The 12,413-nt window shown below is 38.8% G+C and overlaps 1 protein-coding gene across 2 annotated transcripts in view; it reads left to right on the forward strand.

The window, feature by feature from the left end:
• Positions 1-12,413, forward strand: part of Pacs1 (phosphofurin acidic cluster sorting protein 1) — a 190,224-nt gene that overhangs the window by 113,439 nt on the left and 64,372 nt on the right. For both annotated transcript variants that reach the window (XM_004852334.4, XM_004852335.4), the window contains exon 2: positions 11,139-11,226. In XM_004852334.4, the coding sequence (XP_004852391.1) occupies positions 11,139-11,226 (88 nt within the window). The remainder of the gene's footprint in view (positions 1-11,138; positions 11,227-12,413) is intronic.

Consider the following 12,413-nt stretch of genomic DNA (forward strand, 5'->3'; position numbering starts at 1 on the left):
TCAGTTATAACCATCAACGTTAATGGTCTCAATTCACCAATCAAAAGAAATAGACTGGCAAAATGGGTCAAGAAGCAAAATCCAGCAATATGCTGCATACAAGAAACACACTTAATTCAAAAGGAAACTCATAGACTGAAAGTTAAAGGGTGGAAAACAATACTGCATGTGACAGGAACCCAAAAAAAAGCAGGAGTAGCTATCTTCTTGGCAGATCAAGTAGATTTCAAACCAACACTACTTAAGAGAGATGAAGAAGGACACTACATCCCAGTAAAGGGAAGAATCCAAGAGGAAGAGATGACAATCATAAATATCTATGCACCGAACACTAGTGCACCCAACTATATAAAACAAATACTAACAGACATGAAAAGCCATATATGCACTAATACACCCCACTGTCACAAATAGATAGATCAACTAGACTAAAAATAAGTAATGAAATACTAGAACTCAATCGAACTCTTGAACAAATGAATTTAACAGATGTTTACAGAGTCTTCCACCCCACTAAATCAGAATACACATTCTTCTCAGCTGCACATGGGTCATTCTCCAAAATAGACCACATACACACAGAACATGTTTAAGTGCAAAGGAATTGAAGTTATCCCCTGTATATTATCAGACCACAGTGCGATGAAATTGGAGATCCATAGCAAAAGAAACTCAAAAAATTTCATAAACGTAGAAATTGAACAACACACTTCTGAATAACCAGTGGGTCACAGAGGAAATTAAAGAAGAAATCAGACAGTTCCTTCAATTAAATGACAATGACAATACGACATACTGGAATCTATGGGACACAATGAAAGCAGTCTTACGAGGGAAATTCATAGCAGTGAATACGCATATTAGGAAAACAGAACGAGTCCAATTAAACAACCTGATGCTGAACCTCAAGCTTCTAGAAAAAGAAGAGCAGGACAACCCCAAAGCTCATACAAGGGAAGAAATTATAAAGATCAGAGGAGAAATCAATGCAGTGGAGACTAAGAGAACGATACAAAAAATCAATGAAGCCAAGAGTTGGTTCTTTGAAAGAATCAACAAAATTGATAAACCTTTAGTCAAGCTTATCAGAAAAAGGAAAGAAAAGGCCCAAATCCATGCAATTAGGAATGAAAAGGGTGAAACTACCACAGACCCAGCAGAAATCCAGATGATCATCAATACCTACTTCCAGAACCTATACGCCAATAAGATGGACAACACAGAAGAAATGGACAGATTCCTAGATACATATGAATTACCAAAGTTGAATGAAGAAGACCTAAAAATTCTGAACAACCCAATATCAACCAATGAAATTGAAAACGTAATTAAAAGCTTATCACCTAAGAAAAGCCCGGGCCCTGATGGCTTCACTGCTGAATTCTACAAGACATTTAGAGAGGAACTGCTGCCACTACTGTTTAAACTCTTCAATGAAATTGAAAAGGAAGCAATACTCCAAAATTCATTCCTGGAAGCAAGCATCACCTTGATCCCCAAAGCAGAGAAAGACCCAACTGAAAAAGAGAACTATAGGCCAATCTCACTAATGAACATAGATGCAAAAATCCTTAATAAGATACTGGCAAACAGAATGCAGAAGATCATCAAGAAGATCATACACCCTGATCAAGTGGGATTCATCCCAGGGATGCAGGGATGGTTCAATATATGAAAATCAATTAATGTAATACACTATATCAATAGAGCCAAGGACAAAAACCATATGATTATCTCCATAGACACAGAAAAAGCATTTGACAAAATCCAACATGCATTTATGATAAAAGCCCTACAAAAAATTGGAATAGATGGTCTCTACCTCAAACTGATAAAAGCCATCTATGAAAAACCAACAGCCAATATCATACTAAATGGTCAAAAACTGAAATCCTTCCCACTAAAATCAGGAACAAGACAAGGATGTCCACTATCACCACTCTTGTTCAATATAGTTCTGGAAACATTAGCCATGGCAATTAGACAAGAGAAAGAAATAAAAGGAATAAAGATAGGAAATGAAGAAGTCAAATTGTCATTATTTGCAGATGACATGATACTCTATATAGAAGACCCCAAGAACTCCACCAAAAGTCTTGTAGACTTAATAACCAAATTCAGTCAAGTAGCTGGTTACAAGGTCAACACACAAAAATCAATAGCTTTCCTCTACACGAATGACGACTCACTGAGAGAGAAATAGGGCAAATAATTCCTTTCACAATAGCATCCAAAAAACTGAAATACCTAGGAATCATCCTAACAAAAGAAATCAAAGACCTCTTCTCTGAAAACTATGGCACTCTGAAAAGAGAGATTAAAGATGATATCAGAAAATGGACAGACATCCCCTGCTCCTGGGTAGGAAGGATTAATATAGTGAAAATGGCCATACTTCCAAAACTGCTATATAGATTTAATGCAATTCCAATTGAGATCCCAGCAGCATACTTCATAGACCTCGAGAAAACAATCCAAAAATTCATTTAGAATAAGAAGAGACCCAGAATAGCAAAAGCAATTCTAGGTAACAGAGACATGGCAGGGGGTATCAATCCCCAACCTGCCACTGTACTACAAAGCTACTGTGATAAAAACAGCATGGTACTGGCAAAGAAACAGGCCTGAGGACCAGTGGAACAGATTAGAAGATGCAGAAACAACGCCAGACACACTCAGCCATCTCATCTTCGACAAAGGAGCCAAACACCCTCACTGGAGGAAAGATAGCCTCTTTAATAAATGGTGCTGGAAAAATTGGGCTTCAACTTGCCAAAGATTAAAACTAGACCTGTATCTCTCACCATGCACTAAACTAAAATCAAAATGGATTAAAGATCTAAATATTAAAATAAATAAATACATGAAAAAATGTTCAACGTCACTGGTCATTCGAGAGATGCAAATGCAAACAACACTGAGATTCCATTTCACTCCAGAAAGAATGGCTGCTATCATGAAATCAACCAGTAACCAATGCTGGCGGGGCTGTGGGGAAAGAGGAACCCTGCTCCACTGCTGGTGGGAGTGTAGACTGGTGCAAGCACTGTGGAAATCAGTATGGAGATACCTCAAAGAACTAGGACTGGAAATCCCATTTGACCCCGCTATTCCACTGCTGGGGATCTTCCCCAAAGAATTAAAAGAATCACACCACAGTGATATATGTGCACCCATGTTCATAGCAGCACAGTTTGTAATAGCTAAAATTTGGAAACAGCCCAAATGCCCATCAACTGGAGACTGGATAAAGAAAATGTGGTTTTTTAATAAAATGAAGTACTACTCAGCCATAAAAAATGAGAAATTAGAGACATTTATAGCTAAGTGGATGCACATTGAGGCAATACTCTTAAGTGAAATAAATAGGACACAGATGTGTAAATACCGAATAGTTTCTCTGCTGTGAGAAACTGAAAGTGTAAATAAGGACTAAATGTATAATAGGTCATGTGAAATAGGAAGAAAAGGGGCAAAGGGGAAGGAAGTGGGAGGGCTAAGGGAAAGGATAGAAGGGAATGGGATTAATATGAGAAAATGGAAAAATAGGAAAAAAATCTTTGTAAATAGGGAGGGCTGGAGGGGTTGAAGGGAGGGCTGGGCAAGGGTGAAAAACAACCAAGAGAGACTATGTAAAGGTGCAAATTTCCAATGATGAATGTCATTATATTGTATACCTAAAATGTACCAATGATTAGAATGAATAATCGATAATGTAAAATAGGAAGAAAAGGTCCAAAGAGGTAGGGGTAGTGGGAGGCACAGGAGAAAGGAAAGAAGGGAAAGGAAAAAATGCTGAGAAATGGAAAAAATGGAAATAAAGTCTTTGTAAATAGGGAAGGGTGGAGGGCGTGAAGGGAGGGCTAGGAATGGGGAAAAAATAAGAACCAAGATGCATTATGTAAAGGTCCAATTCCCAATGAGAAATGTAATTGTGTTGTAAACCTACAATGTACCAATAAAAGAATTTAATACCAAAAAAATGTATTGCTGATAATGTGAAATAGGAAGAAAACATCTAAAGGGGAAGGGGAAGTGGGAGGGGTAGGGAAACGGAAAGAAGGGAAAGAAAAAAATATGAGAAAAGAAAAAAATGGAAACAAAGTCTTTGTAAAGAGGGGGAGGGGTGGAGGGATTAAAAGGAGGGCAGGGCAATGGGGATAAAATAAGAACTAAGATATATCATGTAAAGATGCAAGTTCCCAATGATGAATGTCTCATTGTATACCTAAAATGTACCAGTAAACCTAATGAAAAAAAATTTTAAAGCTCATTCTGACCTCAAAAGGTATATGTTAAAGTAGAAATAGTTTTGTGCTATTGTTTTGTTTAGGGTTTTTTTTTGCTACCGGGGATTGAACTCAGGACCTTGTGCTTGCGAGGCAGGTGGCAATGCCACTGAGCTAAATCCCCGTCCCACCAAGTAGAAAGTTTTAACCACTTACCATTCCAATTATTTAAATACCAGATAACCAAACCCTTGTTTTGAATAAATAACAAACAAGCTTTATATTGTTTGGTCTAGAAGGTGCATAAATATTTTATAATATTATTTTCCTTACTTTTTGATTACAGGATAGGTTGTTAGATATTGGTCAACTCTGTCAACACCACCCATACGAAGAATGAATTACTATAATCATTGACCACTATTGGAATTTTTTTGGTTTTGTTTCTTTCAAGTTCTGTCATTTCTGTATTATGAATAGTTGACAATAAGGAGACATCTTTTTTGTCTTTCCATTTCATAAACAGACTTTTCTCTGATATACTAACATTTCTCTCTTTTCATTTTTTTCTTTTGAGTATCTTTTGGCACTTTTTCTTCCTTTTGAGTCTCAGTGTCCCAAATGTGTCTGTTTTATATTGTAAAAGAATATCACTGAGTTCTGGAGAAGTATAAAAATTGTATCTAATGTACTTATAATAAAAATTTTTATGGATTATAACACAAAAGAACAGCTTATTTTTTACAAAACACGAATTAGTAAAAGAAAATAACCAGAACTTATTATTAGATTTTACTAGAAACAAATATCAAAGGCAGGTACAGCATTGTAAAATTTAAAACTATGCAGAAAATAGTTGATATAAAACAGATGTACTAGTGTATCTCATTGCTAACAAGAATTGACTGGTTGAAATGACAAGTAATGGTCAGATAGTCAATACAGACAAATGCACTCCCCAAGTGATGCTCAGGGTAAACTGTTAAGCGGTTAAAAATGAAGAGTTTCTTTCTCACAAAGGAAGAGCTTTCTTATACTTTATGCTGATAAATGCTGTCTAGGGAGAAGGCAGAGCTTATTCTTCCCATTATGATGAAATAAGTAAAGCAGAGAGAAAAGTGTCTTACTTCTATGACAACCATTTCTTGGTAGGACAAGGGAGTATTCCAGGTCACTTGCCTTCTATTCCTGTTTATCTGGCCTAGTCCCAAAGAGGCCCACATTTTGATTCAGAAACTATTCCCGTTTTTTTTGTTTTTTTGAGACAGGGTCTTTCTGTGTAATCCAGGCTGACCACGAACTCACTGTGTTGCCCAGGCTGGCCTCAAACTCACAGCAGTCCTCCTGCCTCAGCCTCCCAAATGCTCGGATTACAGGTGTGTGCTACCACACCCAGCTTCATTTTTTAAACTTCATATAGATCTTTCTTTCTCCTTTCTTCTCCCTTTTCTGTCCAAAACATGGCTGCTTCACTATTTGCAGTGATAACCTATTAGAAATGAGATGGGGAGGGCCAGGGATTTAGCTCAGTGGTTCCGCCACCTGCTTCACAAGCACAAGGACTTAAGTTCGATTCCCGGTACTGAAAAAAAGAAATGAGATGGGGAGATGGAATCTGACTATTTTTCTCTTGTTGAGCCTCTCTAGTTATGATTTGCATGGGAATAGATTTGAAACAGTGGTAAGATGCAAGTTAAGAATCATTTGTAGATGTCATTTAAGGCTGTTTGTCCTTTATCTTATGATCAAGCACAAATTAGGATAATTTAGAAAATTACAAAAAATTCTTACCATATTTTTGTTTTGATCTGTATTCATTTATCAAGTAGACACCCTAATTCTTTCAGACTTAGTCTAATGGGATCTAAAGAAATACTTTTTTAATAAATGTTATTTTATCCCATTCCCCCCAGCAAGTCCCCTCCCTTCCCTATGTAAAAAAGCTTTGTTTCCATTTTTTCCTTCTAAAGAAATAATTTTGAGAGAGAATCTACTTGTTCTGAATGCTATGTCCTCACTGAAGTCTCAGCCCAGTTCCTCAGTGATCTCATTTTATGTAACTTAGCACTTCATTATGCATTGCCACTAGCTGATTATCTGATAGAAGATTTAAATCCTGTCCTGTCAAATAAGTTATAAACTGCTCAAAAGTAGAGAATATGCCTCCGGTGTCTCATGGCAGAGCATACAACTCATAGAAAGAAACTATGCAGTTAATGGCTGATGGAGGGCCTTCTTGCCACGAACACTTCATCAGTGTTGCTCTGGCTTTGACCTCCTGTTGATGTGGCTCAGCGTCCATAGTGTAAAAGAGAGAAGGCCCAGAGTGCAAGAAATGAGGAGATAGGGTCGGGGATTTAGCTCAGTGGTTTCACTGCCTGCTGTGCAAGTGCAAGGACCCGAGTTTGATCCCCGGTACCAAAAAACAAAAGAAAGAAATGAGGGGATAGAACAGCACTTCTGGTTTAGTGTGGTAGTTGCCTCACTGTTCTTACTGGAAAGAAATTGATCCCAAAGCAAAACAAGCCGAGGAAGGCTAAAACATAAGAAAAAACAAGAAATGAAGCTGATGGTGATGGTTCCAAGCATAGCATTTATGTATTTTGGCATTTACCAGGCCCTATAACACTTTTCATTCTCTTAGTTAATCCATATCACAGTATTATTCATAAGAACTGTTTTCTTTATTCACATTTTAAAAACTGAAGCCTTAGGGCCAGGAATTTAGCTTAGTGGTTCCGCCACCTGCCTCACAAGCACAAGATCCCAAGTTCGATCCCCAGTACAAAAAAAAAAGAAAAAATACATTGTGAATCCCAGAATGCCTAGGGCCAGGGATTTAGCTCAGTGGTTCTGGCCCCTGCCTTGCAAGTGCAAGGTCCCGAGTTCGATCCCCAGTAACAACAACAAAAACAAAATAACAAAACTGAAGCCTGGAGATCACTGTAGAATACCCAACAGTGAAATCAAGGGACAGGGTCAGGAAACAAGCCAATCACAGAAGGCAGAAACACTCAGGGTAAGCAAGGGACATGACTAGATGTTCTAGGATTTTAAGAATATATAGATATGGGCCGGGGATTTAGCTCCATGGTTTTGCTGCCTGCTGCGCAAGCGCAAGGACTCAAGTTCTATCCCCGGTACCAAAACAAACAAACAAAGAATATATAGGTATAAGGGCCAGGGATTTAGCTCAGTGGTCTGCCACCTGCCTCGAAAGCACAAGGACCCAAGTTCGATCCCCAGTACCAAAAAAAAAAAAGAATATATAGATATAGATATATAGATAAATAAATATATATATAATTATATATATTTAGGTACTGACAAATGAATTCAGGACCTTTGCACTGAGTTATATCTCCAGCCACTCCTTTTGAGACAGGCTCTTGTAAATTGCCCATTCATTCTTTTTTTTTTTTGGTACCGGAGATCTAACTCGGGACCTTGCACTTGTGAGGCATCCATTCATTCTTCCTACCTCAGCCTCCCAGTGCTGAGATTACAGGCATATACCACTACACAAGGTTTTCTGCAGTTGTCTCATTTGTGATGAACTTGACTGAAATTTCCAAATGGAGTTTTAAAAGAAAAAAAATGACAGATTAGCACTATATTTTCAATATCTCCTTAAAGAGAGGAAGTTTGTTTGTTTGTTTGTTTGAGCTAAATAACCTGAAATTCCCTTTGTGAGTTCTTTGGACTCCTACTATCTTGTTAAGCTTATATCCTGTAACCTTTCTAAACTCATTATTCTATTATTTTTTGAAAATTCCATCAGATTTCCTACATAGATGATCATATTGTTTGAAAATAAGGGCAGTTTTACTTCTTTCATTCCATCTGGAAACCTTTCATTTATTTTCTTGCCTTTTTGCATTAATTAGAAACTGCCATTACAATATTGAATAAAAATAAGGAGAGTAGACATCCTTACCTTGTTTCTCATCTTGGAAGGCATTCAGTCCTGTACCACAGAATGTCTTGCTGCTACCTGTAGATTTTTTTGTAAATGCCCTTTATCGAATTAAGAAAGTTCCTTTCTATTCCTATTTTACTGAGATTCTTTTAAAAATCAGGAAGAGTATTAGATTTTTAAAGTAATTTTTCTGCACCTATTGTGATTTTTTTTTCTTTTTAATATGTTAATGTGATGAATTAGTTGATTTTTCTAATACTATGTAAATTTGCACTCCTGGGGTAATGTAAAGAATTACTTATCAAGGTATATTATTCTTTTTACATATATTTTTAATATGTTGTCTAATATTTTTATATACTGGGTTAAACAAAATACATTATTAAAGTTAATTACACCTTTCTTTTTACTTTTATTTTTTTTATTTATTTTATTATTATTATTTTTTTTTTTGGTACCAGGGATCGAACTTGGGACCTTGCGCTTGGCAAGGCAGGCGCTGGAACCACTGAGCTAAATCCCTGTCCTCTTTTTATTTTATTTTTTTGAGACAAGCTCTCACTATGGAGTTCAGAATGGCCTTGAATTCACTATATGTAACCCAGGCTGCCCTCAAACTCACAGTGATTCTTCTGCCTCACTCAGCCTCTCAAGTGTTTGGTCTCCTCTGTGGCATCACTCTCTTCCCCTCCTGAGGTGTCCTGGGCTCAATCCTTGGTTCTCTTCTCCTTGTGGGCTCACTCTCTGATTGATCTCATCCAGTTTCTTGGCTTTAAATCCCATCTTTATGCCCCATTTCTACATTGACATCTCTACCCAGAAACAGGTCTATATATCTAGCTCTCTACTCAACAGCTCCACTCATATCTAAAATATCCAAACCCGAACTGTTGATCCTACATTTCCCAACCCTGCTCTATCCTGAGTCTTCCCAGTCTCACCAAATGGTGATCTCTTTCCAGATGTGCAGACCGAAATCCAGGAGTTAACTTGTATCTTCACAGTATACCCAGAATTTATCTTTCATATCTCCACTGCCACTTCCTAAACCTCTGCAGTCTGTTGCCTGAATTACTACAGTTGCATCTAATTCTCAACTTTTCCCAATCCACTTTGCTTCCCATGCTATCCCAACAGCACAGTTGGAGTGATCCAATTAATGTAAAACACATCAGTTGTCTCATTTAAAGCCAGTGACTCCCCATCTATTGCAGATTAAAAGTCAGATTGTCACTCTGACTAACAAAGCCCTGGTGGGTGGCATGGCTCTGTGCTTTGTGCTCTCTTACCTCCACCTCCACCTAGAGTTCTTCAGGAAGCCCTCCCACAACTTTCTGCACTGCATGGGCCTCATATTCACAACCCCCTTTCCTGCTTCTGTTTTTGCACAGTCTAACGTGCTATATAATTTACTTGTTATGCCAAGTGATTATTGACTCTCTTTTCACTAGAATGTGAAGTCCATAATGAGAGTCTCTCTCTGTCTTGTCTCTCTCTCTCTCTCTGTGCCCCCTCCATACTGGAGATTGAACCCAGGACCTTCACACTGAGGCACTGAGCTACATCCCCAGTCATTAAGTCACCCAGCCTGCACTCAAACTCATAATCCTTCTGCCTCAGCCTCCCAGAGTGCTGGAATTATAGGATTCTGCCACCATCCCCAGCTAGAACCAGTTAACGAATACCAGGGTACCACTGGATGTTTCTTACTCACCACCTGTGAACTGTAATGATCTTGTTGGTGTTAGCAGAGCTAGAGTTCTGGGGGCACGACACATCTCTGCTTAAAGGGAAGAGAGAGAGCTGCAGTGCTACAAACAGATGGAGCAGATTTGGCAAGTAAGAACATGAACCCAGGTGGCTCTGGCTAAAGGCACATGAGGGGCCTTTCCAGTAGCCCCATGAAGGAACTCTGACACTAGCTGAGGTGTTAGCTAGTTGGCTGACAGCAGTAGAACTATTGGCTCACAGAAGAGACAACACTGTCTAGATGTCAGTAAGGAGTTTGGTGCCTTCAGTGTGGCTGAGCTTCAAGAATGTGGATGGACACAGATCAGATGGAACCAAGAAAGCCACATTGCTGGAGAACAAATAAACATAAAGCATCTGATTTTCGGTCCTTGTCATGACTGGTCATCCCTCAGGTGTCTTCCAATCTCCAGAACCTCACAAAGGAGAAGATTTTGCGAAATCTTAACCACCCAAACCAGTGGGAAGGCAGAGCCCAGGGTGGGCCTCTCAGCTTCTATAGGCAGCCAGGGCAACTCTGCCACAGGCTGGCCACAGCCAAGACTGATGGGCATCTCTGAGACTCCAAAGGGAGGATAGCCCTGTCACTTTGAGTTAAGGGCAGTTTCTTGATTTGTCTCACTGAAGGTTTTCTGGAGCAAAATTCAACTGAAGTCAAATTCATAACCATTTTAATGATGTCCTGCCAAATAATGTCTTTTTAGTGAGTGGATTTTCTCCATGGTGGTAAAATTTATATGTGTTAATGTCTCAGGTGTACATAGGTGGCAGATAGAGGAAGAACTAGTTCAGCAAATAACCATGTTGATCCCTTTCTTGGTCTCATACTCCCCAGAAACTGCCCTCATTTTAGGAGTGAAAATATGCATTGGTTTTGGGCTTTGTTTTTGAGACAGGGATCTTACTATATAGCCCAAGCCAGCCTTGAACTCATTATGTAGCCCAGGCTGGCCTCAAACTGTCAGTCCTCCTGCCTCAGCCTCCCCATGCCCAGCTTTGTATGTTGGTTTTGGCCTGTGATAAGTGGCTATCCATAGGAATTCACGGAATGAGATCCCTTTTTGACACTCACCAAGTATAAAAATTAAAGGGGACATTCTTTTACAGAAAGAGGTGACCATAGGCTGGGAATGGCTTTCTCCCAGTCTTATTTCAGGCAGAACAAGTTTCCCCAGCAGACTGTCACTTTCTCACAAGTTACTTGTATTTGACAGGATCTTCTTTCTCTCTTATTTTTCTAGGCTGTTCAGCTTGACCCTGAAGAAGCTCATTATGCTAAAAGAAATGGACAAAGATCTTAACTCCGTGGTCATTGCTGTGAAGCTGCAGGTGAGCAGAGCAGTGCATTCAAGGTCCAGGAAGCTGGATAGCCATCTCCCTACTCTTGGGGCTTTAGAACTTCCCCAGGAACCACTTTGATCTCATCACTTCATAAAGCAAGGAGCAGTCTTGGACCCAATGACTGAGCTCTCCCAAACCTGCCGAGTCCCAGTTCTGCCTCTTAGTTATGGCACTCAGTTTCTTCACACTTTACTTTCTTTGTCAGAAGAACAGAAGCGGTCCTTCCTGCCTTGCCTCCATAACAAGAGTAGTGAGATAGATGCTAAAGTGTTTTGTAAATTGCTCAGCAGTTACTATAGTGGCCAGTGTCAGTTTCAATCTTAGTTGTAGGAAGCACTTTGGAGGCTTTTCATAGGATGGAAGAAACATTATTTTAGACTTGGCAATGTTAAAATTTACTGGGATATTTTAACTTCTGAGTAATCCTCACATTTAACTTCTTACACTTGATTCAGTATTTTCAAGAAAATCAAAATGTTTCACAGATGTTTGTATTCTTAATTATTCCTGAATTCAGAAAAGGAGAAGGGAAAAAGTAACCTATAGAAGCATTCAGAGTTGGGCATGGTGGCACATGCCTGTAATTCCAGCACTTGGGAGGCTGAGGCAGGAGGATTTCCGTAAGTTTGAGACTAGCCTGGACTACATAGCAAGACCCTGTCTCAAACAGACAGAAGCATTCAGGAATTTACCTATTGCGAGCCGATTACTAAGTGTGGCAGCGCTGGGACTAAAACCAAAGAGTGTATAATTTATGTTCCATTAAACTATATTCCCCACCCTTCCTTAACTGATAATCCTTCCTAATGATGACTTCCTGGAACTTAGTGAGATTTCAAAGTGTCTCTGCAGGTTTTAAATACTGACTCAATTCATCAGCCCAAGGATGGTGTGTTTACTGAATTTTATTCACTAAAAACCAATAACTCCATACTAACCAGAATACTTATTGGCTACCTCACCTTTATGCAGCAGTTTATTGTTTGAATATTGGCTTGATTAAAATCCATATCTATAACACTCATAGTATGTGAATCATAAATTGAGGTCCTCTGGTCCTTTTTGGTGTAAATACATTATCTTAATTTAGTCCTCAAAACTCAAAGTGTTCTCATTACTTATGAATTCTTGCATGTTCCACCTTACATTCAGATTCCCTGTTCATTTTGTGTATA

Source organism: Heterocephalus glaber, unplaced genomic scaffold (assembly GCF_053883595.1).
Source record: "Heterocephalus glaber isolate CG9 unplaced genomic scaffold, H.glaber_assembly_v1.0 deba00000594, whole genome shotgun sequence".
Lineage (NCBI taxonomy): Eukaryota > Metazoa > Chordata > Mammalia > Rodentia > Bathyergidae > Heterocephalus > Heterocephalus glaber.